Raw genomic sequence first — 24,151 nt, 5'->3', positions numbered from 1 at the left:
GAAGTGTAAGCCGAATAAACCCTTTCCTCCCCAACTTGCTTCTTGGTCATGATGTTTGTGCAGGAATAGAAACCCTGACTAAGACAAGTAGTAAGGAAGGATTGAGGTTGGAGATCTGTGGGTCACAGGCCACCAGAGGAGGCAGGGGATGGGTAGAGCATGGAGATCTTCCAGTCGGATGAGACATTGAGGGGGTGCTGCATGGGCTGAGCTGGGGGAGAAGGTTTAGTAGCTAGGTGGAAGATGCATGTGGCCAGTGGATGGTGATAGAGAGAAAAAGTGGGAAAGGAAAGGGGTGCCAACATAGCCGCAGGGCTCAGTGGTCCAGCCTACAGGTTGGGAGCAGATAAAGACCTCAAAGATACCGAGATAGACTTCTGTGGGCTGGACTTTTGACAGGGAAGAGAACAGGGACAGACATGGCATGGACAGGAAGCAGGGGAGGGACGGACACGACACAAGGCCAGGCCCTCCCCAGCAGGTCATGGTCCAGAATGGAGACTCCTTTAAGGAGGGTCTGTGTACAGAGGCTATGGAACCTGCCCCTTACCTACCTTCTCTACGGTCCTGGCCATCCGTGGGGCTGGGGGTGTTCAGCTTGCAGTACATGTGACCTGAGATGACATTCCAAACTATTATCTCTCCATCGTAACTGGAGGTGGCCAGAAGAAAAGGCGGGCACTGAGCCACACAGAGAATGTCCTCCTTGTGCCCATGGTTCTAAGAAAGAAAGACAGAGCTGAGAAATCAGACCCCAAACCAGTGGGTCATGGGTCACCAGAGGAAGTGGGGGCTGGGGACGGCGTGGAAGTCTGAGAACTTTCAGTCGGATGAGACACTGAGGGGATGCTGACTGGGCTGAGCTGGGGGAGAAGGCTTGTGGGGAGCAGGGGGCGGGGGATGGAGATGCGTGTGGTAGGGGTACCACATTTAGGGATAATCCCAAATTAGGATAAATCCCAATTCAGGGATAATTTGATCTCTAAAGTCAGATGCAGAGGGATTCTCTGGGACTTCTACCTCTTCATATGAGAACCCCTCTGTATAGCAATCACTGTGTTGCAACATTTCCTGTTTGGCTATCGCCTGTCGAGGTCGAGCTCTCTAAGGGAACCAGTATGTCCTTATTCTGCCATTCTGCCATCAAGCAGGTTGTTGACAAGCCGCTCTAGCTCAGGCTGCAGTGGGTAAGGGATCTTAACTATGCTCTAAGGTTTGGGTTCCCGGAGAGAGAATGTTTATGTGTTGTATGGCTGTTTCACCTGTCAGTTAAGAAGCCTATGGCCTATGGCTTAGGCAGGAAATGGAAGGCGGGACATCTGGAAGTCAAAAGAATTCTGGGAGAGCCAGATGAGGGAAGATCTACCCAGGGGAGGAGATAGATGTGTGGTACCTGAGTACAGATAACCAGCCACATGGCAGAATGTAGGTTAAAATAATTGGGTTATTTTAGTTATGATCCAATCAGAGTAGAGCCACAGTATATATAAATGTATTTTGAGTCTGAGTCTTATTCCTAGAAGTGTGAGGCTGGGAGAAAGAACCCAGCCTAACTGCTACCGTTTCCCTCCAGCCAGAAACCCACATGCCAGAGTAGAGTGAACCCTGGGACTCCCACTCACCCCCCCCCCCACCTGAGACATAACTGTGAATGGAAAGTGAAGCTATGTGCTTCTCCCAAAAGGAGGTGCTTTGCCCAGGTGCCTCCGCTGGAGACAAGAACCTGAACCTGGTGTAATGGCGATTTCTCTCTCTCTCTCTCTCTCTCTCTCTCTGCCATATTAAATTATCCTAACCTTCTCCTCATGTACTGGCCACAGAAATCCCCTGAGGACTTGGCTTGAATTATCGGAGAGGCTCTGCCTGTTCTTGGATTATATTGTGAGACTACTGGGGAAGCGAAGACTGATGGATGGGTATCTCCTTCCCAAGATCCTCTACTGCCAGATGTCCTACCCCAACTGCAGAATAATGTTTTCTTTCCTATTTTTGGGCTGCATGTTTGAGTCCCCCAAACCCACATGTCAAAACCCCAACCCAGTGATTCTCATCCTGTGGGTCATGACCCCTTTGGGGTGTGTGTGTGTCAAATGACTCTTTCACAGGGGTTGCACATCAGATACTTAGATTATGATTCATAACTAACAAAATTACAGAGGGACTGCCTTAAAGGTCATACAGCTTTGGAAATGTTGAGAACCACTGAGCTAAAGCAAGGTAACGGTATATAGGGAGGTTACTGGTGTCACCTAGAGCATGAGAATGCAGTCCCTGTGCTGGGATTTGTGTCCACACAAGAACAGGAAGAGCCACACAGCTCATGCTTGCTCTTCTATGTGAAGAAGACACAGCAAAGAGATGCTGACAGTGGCTAGCTTTCTATCTGTTGGCCAGAAAGGGAGTCCTCACCAGAGCCTGGCCTTAGGACCTGGAACGGAGGGAAATAGATTTCTGTTGTTTAAGCTTTGTAGTGTGTGTCTTCTGTTACAACTCATTAGCATATCCTCCCGCCTACTTCTAATATGCTAGCCAATCAGACCCTCCACAGTCCTTTCAGACACACCCCAGTGCCTCCGCTCTGTGCTCAAGCATCCCCTCCTGTCTGGCATGAAGATTATCTTTCCCTTCCTAAAAATCACCTAGTGATCTTCTGATCTCCTGGATTCTGCAACAACAAAGCTATTGGGGCTCTCCCATCTCGGTCGATTATCATCATTTGTTAGATTCCACGCTTCCGATTTCCTCTGATGCTTATCTTCTCGCCTCTGTGTGAGCATCTCAAGAATTACATTTGTCTCTTCTATGCCTGTCTACTAAGTGCATGAGTATGCCAGCGCATATGTGTGCATGCCGGAATACTAAATGTATATGCACTTCACTGACCTACGTGTGATAGCCAAAGGCCATGACTCCCCTGGGAAACCTTGCATGTTATTTACCCTGATGCTTTACGAAACTGCGAACTCTGTGAAGAAGGCAAGGCTGTGTCCTAGTTTGCGTATTACTGTTGGAACTCCCATAAACAACACGTGTTTGGTCCACAAGAGGCACTAAGTAGGTGCTGAATGAATGAGAACACATTACTGGGTAATTATTATGAATTGGGCACTGGACAAGGTCTTCTAGACCACAGAGGAGGTATATGGATATACTGGTTAGTTTTACATTAACTTGACACAAGCTAGAGTTAGCAGAGGGGAGGAACCCTTAATTGATAAAATGCCTCTGTAAGATCAGGCTGTAGGTAAAACTGTAAGGCATTTTCTTAATCAATGATTGATGGGGGAGGGGCCCAGTCCATTGTGTATGGGGCTATTCCTGGGCTAATGATGATCCTGCCTTCTATGAGGAAGCAGGTGAGCACGCCATGAGGAGCAAGCCAGTAAGCAGCACCCCTCCATGGCCTTTGCATCAGCTCCTGCCTCCAGGTTCCTTCCTGCTTTGAGACAGAAGTCTTGTCATTCTTTGATGATGAACTGTGAATTGGAAGCATGAAGTGAATAAACCCTTTCCTCCCCAAGTTTCTTTGGTGGTGGTGCTTCAGGACAGCAATAGTAGCCCTAACTAAGACAATGGAGTTTGTATTCTAGCGATGCGTGCCCTGGGGAACATTTGTAGGGCACAAAATAGCTGGTGATATGGCAGGCAGCTGGGCGGAGTGGCCTTATTTTCTGTATTTTTGTCTTAATGCTTTGGCATGTAACCAGTGTGGAAGGAAGCCATTCATCCCCGGGAAACTGTAGGGAGCTGGGGACATTCTGATCCCTAACAAGCATTAGGCCTTTAACAAGCCACAGAGAGTCAGGGATGGTTAGGACATCACGAATACAATTTGGCTCACCAGCCACGCCCTCCCCACCTTGAGCTTCCTGCACTTGGGGACTCAACAGCTGGACTCAAGGAGCGCAGCTTGAACTCCGCCCCTCTGGCCTCACACCTCAACTCAAACACCATCACCTCTCCCAGAGAGAAGGCAACTACCTGGACCATGTTCTACTCAGGCAAGACTCTGGCTATCCATAGCAGAGGCTTCGGAGAAACTGAGCATGCGTGGCAGGCTCAGGAAGTGCAGCGGAGCATTTAGAGCGAGGGAGATCTTCAGTGTGTGCTACTGTGGGCCAGACAGTGGGCTGGGGCTCACCAGGTCATCCTGCCAGTGGGGCTGAGGCTTCCGGAAATGATGAAAATCTCGAGGTACGTCCTGTATACAAAGCCAAACAGGACCCATTGTGCAAACCATAAAATGAGCTGCCAACACATTTGCGACGTCAGAGTGAAGGTGTTGGCACATTTCCTAACCCTACCCCTCACCCCACCACTGATGCAGATTTTTGAAATGTCAAAGCAAATTCCCCAAGTGCCAGTGGGAATAAAAAGCAATCCTCTCCTGACGTCTGGGTGATTGCATTTCAGCAAATCATATGTCAACTGACAAGCTCTTCTTGGATCCACAGCATAGCTTTGCCTTCATAATAAGACCCAGAGCTGTTTCATGGGCTAAACCGACACCATCAGCCTGCGAAGCTGTAATACCGAAGGACAGATTCAATGCTGAAATTTCCCAGGTAGTCATCCCTCAAATCACTCTCAGGATGCAAGGCTTAGGCTATGAAATATAGTGAACTTTGAAACGAATAAGGAGAACGGACAGTATTTAAAGACGTTCGGAAATCCAGAACCACCCAGCAGAGCAAGCAGGGAAATAAAATGTCACAGGTAGATTTAAACTTAGTTTTTTGGGCGGTACTTCAAACTTCTGTCTCCTAATCCCCTCCATAAAGAGGGATTTCATGTCTGCAGAGACGTTTATGGGTGGCCTTTTTTTTCCTCTTTCTGATTGGAGACGCTCTAGGATGCTTTAAAGACAGGCCAGGAGAAAGGAAGACAGTAAAAGCCTTTCAGCCTCCGCCCTCCCGTGCCACCCCGCACCCCTGCGGTTCCCCCTGGTACTTGTGTCTTTACAAGTAGGTTGGGGTGGAGGGGCTTGGAAGGAACTGTGGGTGGGGAATCGGCAAGGTGTGAATCATGAAAAGAACTCAGGACCTGCACCGGAGCAGGCACCACCTCCGGCTCCCAGGAACCCACAGGTCCTGGCAGCTCACTTAGCGGTGCAACTTTTCAAGGGGAACTTTAGGAAGATATGGAGAGGAAAATCTTAACAAGAAAAGGAAAGAATGAGGAGAAATAAAGAAAGGGGATCCTGTGTGTGTCACTTGCCTTATACCAGGCAGCAAAACCAAGCTCCAGTCTCTTTCTAAAGGAGAAGCAGGGTGCTGGAGGGAGGGGGCTGGAGGGATGGCTCAGAGGTTAAGAGCACTGGCTGTTCTTCTTCCAGAGGTTCTGAGTTTTGTTCTCAGTGCTCTGGCGGCTGTGGATATCTGCACTCACAAGCATATCTGCCCACCCCCCACCCCACCCCCCAATTAAAAAACAATACAAATAGATCTAAACAGTGAGACAGACTGAGAGGAGGCCTTTGGAGAGAGAGGAGGATTTTTGAAATGCCTTTATTTGTTACATTGTACTTACAAAATACACATTTATTCTTCGGTCCCATCCAACAGCTATGACACACCTAAGATAACAACAAAGTGATACATTTTTAACACTTCAGCTTCCGTTTGTGGTTAACTTTGTGGTTTAACCCTGCCTTATCCACAGGATAAATGAAAACATAGGAGCCTTTCTAATGCTTATGGAGAGCAATGGGAAATGTCATTTGACAAATCAGGTTCAGTCTTTAACGAATCCAGACCCAGATACAGGCCACCCCCATCATTTCTGAGGTCTACAGATCCTCTGTGAGCAGCTGCCTTGGGGCAGGTGGGGGTGGGGTTCGGGGAGTGGAGTGGGGGATTTACTTGATCTTCAGAGCATGTCTGAACTACCCAGGCAAGGCTGCTCACAGAAATAGCCTAAGGATTGCTTCACTCTCTTAAAGAGTGAGGGGAGGAGATCCTGTATTTTTGCTCTTTGATTTATGGTAGTTGAATCTATTTGCTCTACTCTGTGATTTGTTACTTTGACATTTTAAAATTATTGTTGTTGTTATTGTTATTATGAATGTGGACTGTTTTGCCTGCATTTATGTATGTGCACCTGGTGCCTGTGAAGTCCAGAAGAGGGTGTCAGATCCCTGACTTTGGAATTATAGATTGTCATGAACACTATATGGTGCTGGGAATTGAATCTAAGTCCTCTGCAGGAGCAGTCAGGGCTCTTAACTGCCGAGTCATCTCTCCAGCCCTGCTGCTGATGCTGCTAAGAAGTGAGGTCCAGGGCCTCAGCAATTAAGAGCACTGACTGTTCTTGCAGAGGACCCAGTTTTAGTTCCCCAGCACCCTTATCAGCTGGACCCCACCTGTCACTCCAGTTCCAGGGCATCTTATTCCCTCTGACCTCCATGGACTCCTGCACACAGGTAAACTCATGTAGGCAGACATAATACACATAATCAACAAGTAAATCTTTAAAAGAGGGGGAAAGAGGTGAGCCTTGGTTGGAGGAAGTGGGCCACCAGGGATGTGTATGCCTTTGAAAGCTGTGTCCAGTCCTTGGCTTTTGGGTCTCTCTCACTTTTGCTCATGTCCTGAGCATCTCTCCTCTGCCATTGCCCCTCTACCACGATATCTCCCACCTTACCAGAGGCTGAAACCTCAGAAACCAAGAGCCAGAATACACCTCCCCTCCCTTGTTGATCGGAGGCATCCCCCCCCCCAAAGTGATGGAAAGCTAACCTGCACAACCCCAGGCTGAATGGAACTCACCGATTTCGGTTCACCTCCATGTAGGTACAGTCACAGACTTCACTTTGATTTTCATCTAGGAATACATGATCATATGCTGTTAAACAATTTCTTTACTAACTCTTGCTTGAATCAGCTCTCAGAGGTTTCCCTGATGTGTCAGAACAGACTTCTGTCATCTACTTTCTAGTAGCCTGGGCCATTAAAGCACCATTCCTTTGTGGCCACCTTTCCTGTCTGATTCTGCCCTTGATCAGCTACAGGAAGAGGCTCCGATTCTCCTGATAGGACCCAGTAGTAGCACAAGACAAAACAGGGAGAGAGTGAATGGGCAGAAGGTCAAAGCAGATGGGGGGATGAGGCTCATGAATTTAGCTTCATGTCTCTTCCACCTTGACTTTATTTATTCCCTTTTAAAAGGTGAAGAATATGTTTCTTATCTGCTTTGTTGGCATTGTACAGAATCAGGGATTTTTACCAAGAGTAGCTTTGGGGCAGGTTATAAACACACACACACACACATGTATGTATGTATGTATGTAAAATTTGTCTTTATTTTATGTGCATTGATGTTTTGCCTGCATGTATGTCTGTTTGAGGGGTCAGACCTTGGAGTTACAGAGAGTTGTAAGTTGCCATGTGGGTGCTGGGAATTGAACCCACATCCTCTGGAAGAGAAATTGGTGCTCTTAACTCCTGAGCCAACTCTCCAGCCCCAGGTAAGGAGATTTATAATAAGAGACTTGCATTTAATTTGTGTGGTTGTATCTGCATGAAATGTTAAGTCCATAAACATTAAACACCATGAAGTAGAGAGAAAGGGGGAAAGGGAGATGCTATATACCTTCGAGGCACGATTTTACTTGATTCATTTCCCATTTATGATAAATACACAGTTGTGCGTCCGCACTTTATGGGGGCCACTTGCTGGAGTCCCCGCCCCACTTGCCGTGCTGAAGGGTGTGCAGACAGTGTCCATTGTTGTAGCTCCATATTTTCAGACAGCCATCTCTTCCTCCAGTAACAAGCCTAGGAAAAAGATTGTCCCACTAGGATGACATGACTCAGGTCACTCCGCTGAAAGGTTCATGATATGAGAGAAAGGCTGTACCTTCTTCCGCTGGAGTCAAAGGTCAGACAGGTGATGCCAGCATTACCATGAGTGCCAATAAATTCTGACACCTGTCTTCCCGTTTCAAAGTCCCACACTTTCACTACCTGCATCAAAGTTGCAGGAAAGATGACTCAGATATAATAACTACCAAATCAAAGGAAATTTGCTTTTACAAGTCTGGTGACATAAATATTAAAGATGACAGCTTAGGACAGCCAGAGAGATGGCTCCAAGGACCAGGGATCCAGTCCCTAGCACCCACATGACAGCTCATAACAATCTATAATTCCTGTTCTAGGGGATCCAGCGCCCTGATCTGGCTTCTGCAGACAGTAAAGTAACATGATATACATGCATACAGGCAGGCCAAACACCCAAACACATTAAATAAATAAACCTTAAATATAAAAGTTTATCTAGAAACTGTCTGTAATCCCAGACAAGTTGGTTTACTTAAACTTATTCATTGGCTAGCACAGCCATAGGAAATTGCCAGAACAACAGAAATGTTTTGTTTCACAGTCCAATCTGGAGGTTCAAAATCCAGAATCAAGGTGTTGGTGGGTGTGATAGTGTTAAGCATCAACTTGACAAAATCCAGAATCACCAGGGAGGGGCGTCTCATTGAGGGCTTCTCTAGATCAGGCTGACCTTTGGGCATGCTCAGCAGGGGTTGTCTTAAGCGTGGGTGAACTGAGGAAGGAAGATCCATCCTGAGTGTGGGAGGCACAGCTCTTTGCTTTAGTCCTAAAATGAATGAAGAGCTAAGCTCACACTTCTGGGCTGTAGGATGCAGTGTGACCTGGGGTCACACTTAGGGGCTATGGATGCAGTGTGATCTAGGGTCATGCATCTGGGCTGTGGATACAGTGTCACCTGGGGTCACACTTCTGGGCTGTGGACACAGAGTGACCTGGGGTCACGCTTCTGGACTGTGAATGCAGTGTGACCTGAGATCACACTTCCATGCTGTGGATGCAGTGTGACCTGGGATCACACTTCGGGGCTGTGGATGCAGTGTGATCTAGGGTCATGCATCTGGGCTGTGGATGCAGTGTCACCTGGGGTCACACTTCTGGGCTCTGGACACAGAGTGACCTGGGGTTACACTTCTGGGCTGTGGATGTATTATGACCAGTTGTCTGTAGCTTTGGCCCTGTTGATTTCCTGGTGGCATCTGTAGACTGTAATTTAGAACATGAACTAAAAAAAACTCAGAAGTTGCACTGGATATTTTATCGAAGCTGCGACAGTGAGGAACATTTCCTGTGCCGTCTGCAGTTCCAGTCCTAGGATCTCCATCAGCACAGTTGATTCCCTTCTTGCTATTCCTCTCTTTCAGGCCCAACCCTTGAGCAGCCTTTGAATGAGAGTTCCTCCTCCAGGGAGTCCAATATCCTCTGTCTTGATGGCTGCAGTCAGTCCCCACCCCAGGGAGGGTTCCTCAGCCTGCTCTCAAGGTCCTCTTGAGAGCAGACAGTGGAGTAGTGTTTCAACCAGTTATGTGAAATATTTGTTTTACAACCTACGAGATAATCACAAGGATATAATACTCTCAGAATGAATGCTCCTTCCAAATAGCTCATACTGGGAGCCACTGGGGAAATGGCTCTTCCACTTGACTCTGAGCAAAGATTGTTCAAACAATACAGGGTCGTTAACAGAGCAGAACTGAATGTCCACGCCAGGAACAGAAGACTTTGCTCGGCTTTAACGGGAAGATGGAGAGGCCAGGCTACCTCACAAACATGTCATTCACTGCTAAGGTATCAGGAGTGGCTACTTACGGAGCCTTCGCAGCAGCTGACCACATGTCTGAAGGCTGGGTTGTACCTGCAGCACACCACGGGCTCTTGGTGGGAACGTACCAGGTGGGGCTCTGGGACAGATCTTGCTCATGAAAAACAGAGACAACAATGGACACCTGTGGTGACTGCTCATCAGGATTCCCAGGAGGGAGATTACACAGTGGCCAGCAGGAAAGGCTTTGGGCTCAAATGATGGAGCCAGGATCCTGGGAAATTGACATAACTGTTTAAAATTCCACTCTCTAATCTGAAATATGGGGCCTAGTGATACCTGTTTTACAAGGTTATAACAGGGTGTGCTGGCTGTTTTTTATGTTAAGTTGACACAGGTTAGTACAGTCATCAGAGAGGAGGGAGAGGGGGTTGAGAAAACGCCTCCGTAGGTTCTGGTTGCAGGCAAGCCTGTTGGATGTTGATGGGGGAGGACCCAGTCTATAGTGTGTGGTACCATCCCTGGGCTGGTAGTCCTGGCTGAGCAAGCCAGGTGGAGCAAGCCAGTTACCAGCACCCCTGCGTGATCTCTGCATCAGCTCCTGCCTCCAGGTTCCTGTCCTGTTTGGGTTCCTGTCCTGACTCCCTTCAGTGATGAACAGTGATGTGGAAGCAGAAGCCAAATAAATCCTTCCCTTCCCAACTTGCTTTGGTTGTGGTGTTTCATCACAGAGACATGGGGATTTAATAGGAAAAGATACGTGGGCATCTTCTCAGGAATAGTACACGTGATTGACACATGATAAGGCACACGCAGAACACAAGTGGCTGGCACATGATGAGGTGTAATGACTACTAAAGAAGGAAACGGAGGACATGCACCTTCGATTGATTGATTGATTGACTGATTGATTGATTGACTGATTGAGACAGGGTTTCCTGTGGCTCAGGCTGTCCTCAAACTCCAGATCCTTCTGATTCTTTCTCCTGAGCAATAATTGGATCACAGGTGTGTGCCACCACACTTGGCCATGCAGCTCCTTGTAAGGGCAGGGGGAGTGAGATGACTCAAAATGATCTAGAGCGATGAGATTTTAGATCTCCTCCCAAACAAACAAACAAACAGTACCCTGTGAATCCTTCTGCCTAGAAGGCAACACTTCTCAATTACTGCAGGATGAGGCCAAGCAGATCTCAGCAGGCCCCGTGACTCCCAGGGGTACCCAGATGCAAAGGGCATGTCAGAGCAATCAGAGCCTGATTCTATACTCTGCCTCCGGGAAGCCAGCACTCAACAGCCACTTGAGCCCCTTGGCCTCATTCCCTCATCTGCAAAATACAACCCTTTACGGAAACGTGAGGAATAATCATGAGGAAATGAAAGTCAATGACCGCATGCAGTGGATGTAACAGGGAGCATTGATTCCATGTGCGGTTTCCCTGCCACCTCCCTTGCCGGGGTGGGGTGGGGGGAGCTTTAGCTTTGCAAATGAGGGTTAGGTAACTGGGTTGCTCAGCTCATGGGTGACAGCAGGTATAGGGTGGGCTAGGACAGGGGACACAATCTAGCACCTAATTGTTAGCACTAGAGATTGGAGATTGTGTTTGCCACCAAGCAGAATTTCCAGTCGCTGCGTTCCAAAGGGAATCAATCAAGTGAGCTGTTTGTTCTACACAACTCTATCATGCAGAACAAACAGGAGTTTGATTGGCAGCAGCTTCCACTTCCAGCAGGGTGTTTTGGCATCTTGAGTGAAGCACTCGAGATCTCCGAGGAGCCTGGCTGTACCGATCATTTAGTTTTGCCTCCATCTGAGTTTTCTGAGTCGTTCTAGCTGGCTGCATGGCTTCACTGAGATTAGGAAGGGAGAGGGTGGCCAAGAACGAGGTCACATTCGATGCTGTAAAATGTGCTCGCTTTTCCGTGGAGTTAATTTTAGTTATGTGTATATGTGTCTCTGTGTGTGGGCTTATTATGCACGTGAGCATAGGTGCCTGTAAGGGCCAGAGGTGCCAGGCCTGCTAGAACGAGAGTCACAGGTAGTTGTGAGCTGTCTGATTTGAGCATTAGAAAATGAACTGGAGTCCTTTGCAAGAGCAGTAAGTTCTCTGCAGTGACCACTGACCCATCGCCAGGCCCCTTGAAATGACCTCTGAGTACCGCAAATGGATCAAGAAAAGCCCGTCCATGCCTGTGTTCACAAATCAAGAGACGACACAGGGAGGACAGAGGTCCTATTTGGGGCTCAGGAAGCCAGTCACTGTTGTGAAGCAGTGTCTGAAACAGTCTATGACAGTCACTCTAAGGATTTACTGCATCTTTGTCTTGGACCATGTGTACTGGTTAACCCTGGAAGAAGCTGTGGAATGTATGTTGTATAGTCAGGAGGAAGAACAGGGGATAAAGAGTGGGCTACATGGGGCTGGGGAGATGGCTCAGAGGTTAAGAGCATTGGCTGTTATTCCAGAGGACTCGGGTTTGATTCCCGGCAGGCTGTAATGAATGAGGTCCATGTTTGTGGATTGCAGAGAGCAATCCTCAATGCAGTACTCAAAGCATAGGCCGAGCACCTGACTCGCATGCTAGCAGGGCAGGGGAGAATTCCTCTTCCACAGAAGGGTCAGGTTTATTTCATTGCCTTTGGGCCTCCAGGGCGGGTTGAGGGGAGGGGCACATTTCCTTCTGTCTGATGCTAGCCCACTTGGTTATTTATTTATTTGTTTGTTTATTTATTTATTTATTTATTTATTTGCTGTTTATTTATTTATTTAATGCGCATGACTATTTTGGCTGCATGTGTGTATGTGTATCACAGGGGTGTAGAAGTCAGAGGAGAACACAGGATCCCCTGGAACTGGATTTATGGATAGTTATGAGCCACCAAGGACCACATGGGTGCCAGGAACTGAACCTGAGTCCCTCACAATAGCAGTAAGTACTCTTAATTGTTGAATCCTTTCTCCTGACCCTTAAGGGTTTTGTTTGTTTTTGTTTGTTTATCTGATTGTTTTTGTTTTGTTTTGGTTTGTTTTGGTTTGGTTTTTTTCAAGGCAGGATTTCTCTGTGTAGCCCTGGCTGTCCTAGAACTCATTCTGTAGACCAGGCTGGCCTTGACCTCAGAAATCCGCCTGCCTCTGCCTCCCGCTGGGATTAAAGGCGTGACCCACCACTGCCTGGGGACTGATTGCTTTTTTTTTCATACACTATATTCTGATTATGGTTCCTCCTGCCCCAGGTCCTCCCTACCACCCCATCTACCCAAATCCACATCCTTCCCTGCTCTTTCATTAGAAAACAAACTGACATCTAAAAAAAATATATATATCAAAAAACTTAAATAGGACAAAAATAAAAACAAACAAAGTCCAATAAGAGGAAAACAAATGAACAAAGGAACAAATGGAAAAATAAGAAGCCAAAGAAAAAGCACAAGGAGCACACATAGATACAGAGACACACACTGGAACATACAGAGGCACACACACATTGGCACATATAGGCACAGACACACACACATTGGCATATGTAGACACAGAGACACACACATTGGCACATATAGAAATGCCCTAAAAGCTCAAAACACTGCATGAGATGGAACCCACCCCCAACACTGCTTGGTGACCAAGAAACTGAGACTAGACAGGCCAGGGACCTAGGGGAGACCAAAATACTCCTGCTCTGCTAAAGGAAGATAGCCTGGCGCCCTGCTACTTACTCTCTCTCTCTCTCTCTCTCTCTCTCTCTCTCTCTCTCTCTCATATATGAGCAAGATCAGCACCTTGCTCAGCCACCATCAGAGAAGCTTCCTCCTGCAGAGGCCCACAGCTGGACCTTGGAGCACTCCCGAATGGGATATCTCCATCAGTCTCCCACCCCCTCACAACTGGAGGAATCCTGCAGAATTTTAATCCTGTGGAAAGATTTTTAAGAGCCAGAGAGGATGGAGAATCCCAGAGACACAAGGCCTCCTACACACAGTAGGACCGGTGGCCGTGTGAACTCGGAGCGACCGTGGCAGCATGCACAGGGACTGCCATCCCAGAGCTGAGAGTGGAGGTAGATACAAGCTCTCATTCCCTAACCCAGAAGCTATCTCCAGTTGGTAACCACTCCCAAATGATAACGCTCGTTTTCTCTAATGGAGTCTCACTCAGCATTTGAACCACTCTTAAGGCATTGAGTAGACTATTGACCACACCACTGGGACTCTCTAGAACCCACTAGAACATTGCACACGCAAAGCTCAGGTGACAGTTCCCTACCCCACTTTAAGGTGAAGGAAAGCCAGGGTCCCCGTGGCCACACACAGGGCTCTAGGTCCGGGGAGATAGAGGCAGGCTGTGAGTTCTCCCTTGATGCCACTGGCTTTGGAAGAGACGGTACAGCAGCAGCCATGTGTCTCCAGATCCCAGACCTGTGGAGAAAGCAGGGAAGGTAATAGGTTTGGTTCTTCTTCTTTCTCTAGATATGATCTCTCTGTGTAGCCCAGGCTAGCTGCAGACTCTAAATCCAATGTGAAAGGTGACCAAAGAGAGGGGACAATTGTGACCACAAGTCTCTAGGCTCTATCCTTCCCACAAGGAAATAACCAGTCACCTCACTCTCCATGGACCCAGCTTTCATAGTTTGGGTCTGGTTTCTGGAATCTTAATAATCAAACCCATTACTAGTTTTTAATATAAGACCACCAACCCTAGCCGGGAGGTGGTGGCACATGTCTTTAATCCCAGCACTTGGGAGGCAGAGGCAGGTGGATTTCTGAGTTCAAGGCCAGCCTGGTCTACAAAGTTAGTTCCCGGACAGCCAGGGCTATACAGAGAAACCCTGTCTTGAAAAAAGCAAAAACAAAACCAAAAAAAGACCACCAACCCTGTCACCAGGCAGATACTTGGAAGTCACATGGAGTGGATTCTCGTGTGGCTGTTGTTTGAGGACATGTCAGCCCAGAGAGTCCATCTACCTGGTTTGGAATCCAAGTGGTTCCATCTGGGTAGCCTAACATCTCTTCCCCTCAGTACTGTCTGTAATATGGAGACACATACCCACAAGTACTCAGACAAATGCATACATGTACAGGCACACATACATACGTACACATATACAGAAATACACAGACGCATATGTCAACACACACACACAAAACAAATGCACACATCTGAACTCAGCTTGGCTTGGGTGTGGCAGTTCTATTCAGCCTGGAGGAGGCTTACATTTCCCTCTGATAGTGTTGCATTGAGAACTTTAGAAAATTGATTAAAAGACAATGCCTAGAGATGTGGTTAAAATATAATAATGGTTCGGCATGATTACAGTAATATTGCTGTCAGTCATCTGTTAGGCTTGTGTAAATCATGTCATGGCTCCGGCATTCTGTTAGGAGACTGTGAGCTGGTGAAGGCTGCAGTGTGGGAGAGGAACACTGGATCCAGGGGTGAGGGGTCGGTGGTGGTGGGAGGGGGGTTGCTGGGGGCACAGGTAGCACATGCCTGTAATTCCAGAACTCAGGAGGCAGAGTTCAAGGCCAGCCTGGTCTACAGAGTGAGTTCCAGGAGAGCCAGGGCTACACAGAGAAACCCTGTCTCAAAAAACAAAACAAAACAAAACACAAAAACCAAAAAACACAAAAACACACAAACAAACAAACAAACAAACAAACAAGCAAACTAAATAAATAAATAAATAAATAAATAAATAAATAAATGAGAAAAGAGCAGGCTGGGCCAAGTACATAATGGGGACATCCATGACCATCAGAGGGACAGTGGCTGCCCTTCAAAGCAACACACACCCGCCATTGTGCCAGCCACCTTGAGTCCCAGTTTCCTTCACTTTTTGTTGTGGGTGAATTGCTACACCGCCCCCTCCCCCGCTTCAAATATCGAATGGCCCCAGTTTCTCAGGATGAGACTCAAATTGGGAACGGGGTTGTTGAGATTAATTAGTGAGGGTGAATGAGGTCCTCAGCAAGCAGGCTCCACGAGAATCCAACACAGTGAGGAGAGAGCAGTGAAGAGAGAGAGAGAGAGAGAGAGAGAGAGAGAGAGAGAGAGAGAGACAGCAGGAAGATAGTGCATGATGATGGTGGTGGACATCAGGACAGTGCATCTCCAACCAAAAAATATGAGGATTGCCAGAAGACTGAGAAGACTGCTGCAAGGCAGGCCTGGGGCCTGGGACCACCTTACTTTCAACAGCTTTGAGTTTCTAGCCTTGGAACTATAAGCCAGTACATTTCTGCTATTTAACCTACTCTGTCTCTGGCACTTTGTTATGGCAGCCCATATGAACTGAATTGCTATCACTATTGTGGACACTTTCAAAATTAGAGAGAGGAAATGTCTATTTTGACTCATAGTTCCAGGGGATCCAATATAAAGTCTTGGTGGCCTTGCTGCCATTGGGCAAGCAGTACCTCATAGCAGGGGCATGAGGGAGGGGGAAGGGCACACAGAATGCTCACCCTATGGCCAGAGAGCAAAATAAGTGAGACCTTGTCTCCCTTCAGACCATGCTCCCAACAACCTGAAGAACCACTAGATCCCACTTCGTGGTGGTTCCTCTATTTCCAGATAGTTCTGTGCTGCTGACAATGCCTCTAATATTCAAGGTCATTGAGCCAAATGATAGCACAACCTTGCAAACTATTGCTTTATTAGGCCAGCTCTCTCTTGGTACACAGTCTCCTTCTGCTGCCTGTGGATCAAGATATAGAACTCTCAGCTCCTGCTCCAGCATCATGTATGCCTGCACGCTGCCATGCTTCCTGCCGTGATGAACGTGGACTAAACCTCTGAAACTCTAAACTAACCCCAAATTAAATATTTTCCTTTATGAAAATTGTCATGGTCATATCTCTTTACAGCACTAAAACCCTAACTAAGACAGCTGGCATGTGCAAGACCATGGACTCCACCCTGGGCAACTAAAACTGTATTGAAAAACAAGGGTGGGGGTTTGGAGAGATGACTCAGTGGTAAAGGGCACTGTCTGCTCTTCCAAAGGTCCTGAGTTCAATTCCCAGCAACCATATGGTGGCTCACAACCATCTGTAATGGGATCTGATGCCCTCTTCTGGTGTGTCTGAGACAGCTACAGTGTACTCATATAAATAAATCTGATAGGGGCTGGTGAGATGGCTCAGTGGGTAAGAGCACCCGACTGCTCTTCTGAAGGTCCAGAGTTCAAATCCCAGCAACCACATGGTGGCTCACAACCATCCGCAACGAGATCTGGCGCCCTCTTCTGGAGCGTCTGAAGACAGCTACAGTGTACTTACATATAATAAATAAATAAATCTTTAAAAAATAAATAAATAAACCTGATAGAAAGAAAGAAAGAAAGAAAGAAAGAAAGAAAGAAAGAAAGAAAGAAAGAAAGAAAGAAAGAAAGAGAGGAAGAGAGTTAAGCTACCCATTTGCCTGTCTGACCACGTGATTTCTCATAGCACGACACAAGAAGACCCCAATTAGATGCCAGTGTCATGCTTTTCGATTTCCTAGCCTTAGGGCCATGAACTAAGCAAACCTGATCTCTTTTGTAAATTGGTTTGCCTCAGGTATTCTGTTATAGTACCAAGGAATGGACTAATACATAAGGTTCCTGAGAGGAAACACAGGAAATTCTGGAGTCTGGGAAAAACCATCTCAGGTGGGATGGGTTGGTACCTAAGACCCACGAAGCGAAGGTAGGCAGACACTTGTTACATAGAAGGTTAGACTGAGTTATCAAATTGACAACAAGTTCCCCAACTAAAAATAACTTCTGCAAACACAGATGACATGAAGTAGGAGGTCACCCAGGCCAACATCTACCAAGGTCTGGAAGTGAGAAGCTTGGGCAGAGAGGCCCATTTTTGAACCCAGCCACTCACCAGTTCACCCAGTGACTTTATTTCTGTCTTCATCCAGCCTGCCCTGGTGCTTAAGCTACTGAATTTCACCCTTGTCTCTCAGGCTGAAATCAGCCTCACCCAATAAAACCACTCTGCGTTGAGCCCCGTGTGCGCTCACTGCCTTTAGCAAGGACAATGCCTCCACAAGGTGGCTCTTCTAAGTCAGTTTAGAAGGACTGAGTCATTTACCCCAAGTCACCTGGCTTGTTGTGGCCTCCAGAACTCTCTGTCATCCTCTCCCTCGTTCATTTGCAGAGTCGTTGCTGGGAAGAGGGTATTCACCTAAGGTATGTGGCACTTCCCATTCATCCATCGTGGCTGTGAATTTTGCTCAGACTATGAGAAGAGGTGGCTGGGGTTGGAGCAGGCAGTGGTACTCTCTTCACCTGCCTCTTGGCATTGGATGAGGAGGATGGAGCCCCTACCTGGAGAGACACCAGCCCTTGAGTGGGAGCCCTCACTCACAGAACTGTGGTGCTGGGTTAAAACAGACAGAAGCAAACCCATTGTCTTAACCTAGAGAAAGCACAGAATGTGCCCAAGAGAGGTGCCAATGTTATGCTAGCTAGCACGCCATGCTGCCTTCCTTAGAAGAAATAACTTTCCCTGAATTCTAATTCTGGTTGACAAATGATAGCCCTGTTGGTGGCTTGCAGCACTGAAGTTTTTTTGTTGTTGTTGTTTTGTTGTTGTTGTTTATTTTTTATTATTATTTTTTAGAGAATCCTAAGCGAAAAAGGCAATCAGAATCTATCGCTCCACTCCCCGTTAGAGACTGCCAAAAGCCAGCAGCCTCCTGGAATGTTTGTATGTCCCTGTGATTTGGAAGAGTAAAACATTTGGGCTGAAAAAATAATTCAAAGAATGAAGCCTCTCTGCCCAGGCAGGCTAGGCATCGAGCTACTTGGCTCCCGGTTCATTAGCTGTCATTCGATAGGACCAGTGCAGTCTGAAATAGCGTACACACCATATTTCTGAGATGGGGTTTCAATATATTTTAAATACACATCGGGAAGCTATTCAATATGCCTGAATCATCACAGGCGAGATGCTAATCTTGTAATCACGAGTTGAGATTGGAAGAAAACGGAGAGGCGAGAGGGAAAGAAAATAGGATGGAAGGCTTGTCCCCACATACAGAATTATGATTATCTGAGAGCCGCGAGATTCAAAGGAAAAAAAAAAAAGCTCATTAAAAACTTGGAGCCCTCTACACGGTGACTTTGGATGAAGCCTTTAGATGAATTTGATTTTCAAAATAAATCAAACTGTGGAGTTCATAAATCTCACCATTTTAATCAAGTTTGCCCGGAGGACTGAATTGCTTGCGTTTGGGCCCCAGTTATATTGCTGGGTGAACTCTCCACACCTCGTGGTATAGATTCCCTTCCAACCTCACTTGCGGGGCGGGTCCCAAGTTCACTGTTGCTGAGGCCATCTTGGACCCACAAAGAGGAAGCTCTGGCACATCCCATCCCAGGCTCTGCGCGTCCCAGGCTCGGCACACGGTCTTTGGCACACTTTCTCCCTCCTCTGCTCACCCTTACTCCTGTCTGCCATCTTACCAAGTCCAGAGTTTAATATTCTATCTAAACGCTAATAAAGCCCAATTTTATATCACCTCCCGCTGCCACCCCACGCCCCGTCTCCCAGCTCCAGGTTGACTGTCCAACACATCAGCAGCTGCGCTTCCGGTCTTACACTCTCGTTTGCCATATTCTCCATCTAGCTCTGATTTTGGCTTAGATTCCAAATCTTGGTGTCACCCTTCATTCTCCTCTTGCTGCAAAAAATTACCTTATTGAAATATAACTTATGTAGCACAAAATTCACATATTTAACATGTTCAACTCAGAGGGCTTCAGCAGGCCACCGAGTTACATTACCTACTATCAGGGCATCCACACACTACATTCTTATTTTATTTTATCTTATTTTATTTTATTTTATTTTCACTATTTACAAGTTGCTGTACATTAGAGTTACATCTACCATTTAACTGTGGTAAACGACACTGTTGGACACACTGACAAGTACATTTTAAAGAAATGCGTGTTTTAGTTTTCTTGCGCCTGTCCCTGGGGTCAAAAACCCTGGGTCATATGTTAATTGTTCACCATTTGAGAGCTGATAAAATTTTTTTTTTAAAAAATGGCAATTTTTGTATCAATATATAGATGTTCCCGTTTCTTCTCGATTTTATCAGCATCTGCTAATCTTCTTATCCCCATACTCGTGAAGTTGTATTTTATTGTGGTTTCGGTTTGAATTTCCCCATGACTGTGGTGTTGAGCACTGTATGCCATGATTGGCCATTTTTGAAGAAGTGTCTACTCAAATCTTTGCCCCAAGTTTCAGTTGGCTATCATGGTTTTCATTAGTAAGCACTGAAAGTTATAATCTCAATGCATGTTCCTTATCCGACATGCGGTTTGCAGTCTTCCCTGTTACATAAGTTGTCTATTTCTTGTATTAATGATGCTCCGTGAAGCACACATGTTTCTAATTTTGACAAAGCCTCATTTATTTTTCTTTTGTTTCTTGAACTTTTGTTGCTATTTCTTGGAAATTAATGCCTAACCCAGGGTCATGGAGCCCTCTCTCTCTCTGCCTCTCTCTCTGCCTCTGTCTCTGCCTCTCTCTCTGTCTCTGTCTTTCTCTCTGCCTCTGTCTCTGTCTCTGCCTCTGTCTCTCTCTTCTTTTTCTTTCCTTTTTGCTTTTTTTGTTTTGTTTTGTTTTGTTTTGTTTGAGACAGATCTCCCACCTCCTATTACTTCATTCCAAGTTCCTACACTATGGCCACCAACAGCCCAGTAAAGTAGACTGATGAATTAATTGCCCAGTCTAGTCACATCCTCTGAAGCAACTGTAATGATGAGAAGGGAGCCAATCAGAATGTTTTTTGCATAAAAAACAGTGCACTACAGAGGTCCTAGGACAAGCAAGCATTAGACAGGGACAGCATGTTCAGGATCTGAAGGAAACAAAGCCAAACAGTGATGTCACTGCCTCTAACTAGGTCAGAAATGCTTAGGCTCTGAGGCTCATGGGTAACATTTCAGGAAGGCACGTGCCCAGCACGTATTGCAGAATAGGAGCTAGCCGCTGGGAGGGTGGGGTGCAGAATTTCCAGCTGCACACCTCTGTCTCCCAGATATGTGAGGAAATGATTGGGACAGGGACTATCTGGACAGTGTGCAGGCAAGGACCCACACGCTGGAAGGCCTACACACCACTCCAGGAACCAGCATGGAGAGTTCCAAAACAGTCACCTGAGTGTGCATGTGTGTACAGATAGACTCAGACACACATCCACAAGCACACAGACCAACACATACATCTACAAACACTCACACATACACATGCATACACATATACACACATATGTAGGCATATACACAAATACACAGAGACACATGTTGCAGGCACATACATGCACGCATACATACATAGCGCACACACACACCCTCCTAAAGCAAATTTAAACCCTGCATGAGACATGCCCCTCCCCCACTGCCAAAGATGGAGAGAGGCGAATTGCTTAGGAGGCTAAGGCAGGAGGATTGTGGGGAGTTCCAGGGCATTCTGGGCTACAGTGGGAGATCATGTTTCAAAAGTAAATAAATATAAATTAATTAATTAACTAATAGACAAAGCCTGCCTGACAGATGTATGTATGCATCAAACCATGAGAGGAGCCGACCTTGACTGTGTTGTCAGCGGACATGGAAAGCACTTTGTTTTCTTCAAAGGCGACGTGTATATACATCACCGGAGCCCGGTGGCCTCTCAGCATACCTGTTGGCTTTCTAGAAAGAGAAAAGGGCAAACAGCACAAAGCCATTCGGTCTGCTGCTGCTCCTATTTTAAAAATGCAAAACTCAGCTTGGCCCAGATGTGGCAGCTCTATTCAGCCCGGAGGAGGCTTATGCTTCCCTCTGATAGTACACAAGTCTAGATTCCCGGTAATAAAAGGACTGAGGCAAAATAATAAGCAGTTTTAGCAACAGAGCTGGTAGAAGGAAGCCTGGGGCTCTGTTCCTCCGGCTGTTAACAATAGCTGCATAAAAGGAATAGGTGAGGAACGGCCTGAGGTGGGGCCGCCTTCATTCTGTGACCCCCCTGGGTACTTTCTATGGGCTTGAGTGAACAGCGTTAAAATCTGCACTTTGCAATATAAGGCTATCTTAAAGTGCCTTTGCAGGGGCTGGATATTCTGGGAGGACCAAGTGGGGGTGGGGGGTGGAGGGTGGGGTGGGGAGCAGAGGGAGAGCCTGACTGAGGCTGATGGAGGGAGCGCAGGCCTGCTTTTTAGCCATAATAGAACCAGGCAGAAAGCTGCCTTCCATCTGTATTGTGCATCTCACATTGTTCTGAGCCTTTCTATTATTTATTTTCTTTATTAGCCTAGAGGGCGAGTATCCTGTCACAGCTGCAAATGGGGAAACCGAGTCTGTTGCAGTTGGTCAGGAGAACCTCCTGGCTAGAAAAGTCGTAGCAGCACAACCAGATTCAAGGCGCTTCCCCACTGTGCCTCACAGTCCTGGCTGTCATCTGTACCATTGGTAAACACAGGGTCACCTTTGGGGTCCGTCCCCCAAGACAGGACTCTGGGCACAACCCATGTGATTCTTGCTCACAGCTATCACAGAAAGACCAGCTTCCCTCTCCTCAGTCCCCACCCATCCACAGCACTTCTGCCTGTAGGGTTCTGACTCTGCCATTGTTTCCCTGAGCTCCAGACTCTTCATTGGTAAGCAGACCTGATGCAGGGGCCAGAGATGGGTTCCAGATGCCACGACACAGAAGGTCTCAGTATATCACCATGAAGGTAGACCTGGGGAGATGACTCAGTGGATCAGGTGCTTGCTGTGCACGAGGAGTGGTGGGGTTCATATCCCCAGGACTCACCGAAATGTTGGGTGGGAGAAGCAGCCTGCACGCGGAAGGCAGAGACCTAGGATCCGGAGCAAGCTGGCTAGCTATACTATGGTAACAGCAAACTCTGGGTTCAACGGGGAGAGACTCTGTCTCAAGGAATAAGGCAGAGAGTGACTGAAGAAGATGCTGGTCTGCTTTCTGTTGCTGTGGTAAACATGACAACCAAAAGCAACTTGGGGAGGGCAAGGGTTTACTTCAGCTTACAATTCCCAGGTCACGGTCCATCACTGATGGAGGTTTTTTTCTCATTTGAAGTTTTTTTTTTTTTTTTTTTTTTGGTTTTTCGTGACAGGGTTTCTCTGTATAGCCCTGGCTGTCCTGGAACTCACTTTGTAGACCAGGCTTTACCCAGATGACTCTAGTTTATGTCAAGCTGACAAAAGCCTAAGTCAGCACAATTCTCAGGCTCAGTTTCAGGAAACCACACATACACACATAAGAGAGCACTCGCATAGACATGCCAACATGCACACGCGTGTGCACGCCACACACGTATGTACAGAATAATGTGGATAAAAAACAAACTATTTCTAGGCACTTGCTCAGAAAGGCCTACTATGTGAAGTGCATCCCTGGCCCAAGAGGCCCGAGAGGGAGTTGGATCCCCTGGGCCTGGAATTACAGATGATTCTGAGCAATCGTGTGGGTGCTGGGACTAGAACCTGGGTCTTCTGGACCTGTAGCCAGTACCTTAACCATTGAGCCATCTCTCCAGCAGCCCCTACAGTGAACTTTTAGAGGCTAAAAATAGAAATGTCCCAGGCTCTGTGTGTGGGAGATTAATTTGGAAATAGGCTTTTAAATGATTCTTGTAGGGAATTTCCAGTCACCGTTTCATTTACTTTACGACAGCCATAGTACTCTTGGGAGGAGAGAGACAACTTACCCAGGCAGATAAGGATTCCAGACCCTGATGATCCGATCCAGCCCCCCAGTCACCAGCAGGTTCTTCCTCCTACAGAAGGAGAACGCCTTGACTCCCTTGTGGACACGGAACACAGTGCGATTGCATTCCACTTGCCTTTGGGGCAGAGCAAGGGATGCTGAGCTGTTCCCCATCTTGACATTCTTCCCAACATTTCTTATTTCGTTTAGCTTTTCCTTGATATCTGTTGCTCCCACAGTGAACCCTAAAAATATTCACAGGAAGACAAAACACAGCCTCTTAATGCAGTCCCTCAGTTCCCCCGATGGGCTGCTGTTTTTATTAAGGCCCCAGACTCTTTCTCAGTAATGACGCTGGTATTTTCTTTTATCCCCTGGGGTTAAATTCCAGACAGCCCAAAAATAAAAGTGACGTGATCGGGAAAAGACTCTTTCCACTTTTCTAAAAAGGGACCTGAGACACCTGGGAGGGCAGACACAGCATAAAGGAGGCTACATGGTATCTGGGCTCTCCTCACCCATTGGCCTGACACCTCTGACAGTGCATTTATTTGAGTCTTTGAGAAACTCAGTGATCCAAGAACATGCATCTCCATCTTATAGGGAGACAGCACAGAACACTCGCCATCCAGGAAAACATCAGAACCGTCCTAGAGAGGTGGCTCAGTGGTCAAGAGCACTGGCTGTTACATGCCCTGTAACAGGACCTGAATTTGAGTTTCAGCATGCACATGATGACTCACAACCTTCAGGGGATCTGGTGCCATCTCTGGCCTCCACAGGACATGGCATGCACACACACACACACACACACACACACACACACACACACAC

General features: G+C 47.0%; 1 protein-coding gene across 1 annotated transcript in view; it reads right to left on the bottom strand.

Annotated features, from left to right (window-relative positions):
* LOC110295000 (WD repeat-containing protein 49-like) overlaps window positions 1-24,151 on the bottom strand; it is an 83,691-nt gene that overhangs the window by 26,817 nt on the left and 32,723 nt on the right. Inside the window, exons 5-14 of the mRNA XM_021163437.1 lie at window positions 23,319-23,562; window positions 21,195-21,300; window positions 13,863-14,014; window positions 9,648-9,750; window positions 7,858-7,964; window positions 7,696-7,775; window positions 6,768-6,822; window positions 5,530-5,575; window positions 4,142-4,201; window positions 555-720 (exon numbers count right to left, since the gene is read on the bottom strand). Of these exons, the coding sequence (XP_021019096.1) occupies window positions 555-720; window positions 4,142-4,201; window positions 5,530-5,575; window positions 6,768-6,822; window positions 7,696-7,775; window positions 7,858-7,964; window positions 9,648-9,750; window positions 13,863-14,014; window positions 21,195-21,300; window positions 23,319-23,562 (1,119 nt within the window). The remainder of the gene's footprint in view (window positions 1-554; window positions 721-4,141; window positions 4,202-5,529; window positions 5,576-6,767; window positions 6,823-7,695; window positions 7,776-7,857; window positions 7,965-9,647; window positions 9,751-13,862; window positions 14,015-21,194; window positions 21,301-23,318; window positions 23,563-24,151) is intronic.

The sequence above is a fragment of the Mus caroli genome, chromosome 5 (assembly GCF_900094665.2).
Source record: "Mus caroli chromosome 5, CAROLI_EIJ_v1.1, whole genome shotgun sequence".
In the NCBI taxonomy this organism is placed as follows: Eukaryota; Metazoa; Chordata; class Mammalia; order Rodentia; family Muridae; genus Mus; species Mus caroli.
Note: the sequence above shows the minus strand (reverse complement) of the source record. Positions and strands in the feature narration are given on the sequence as shown.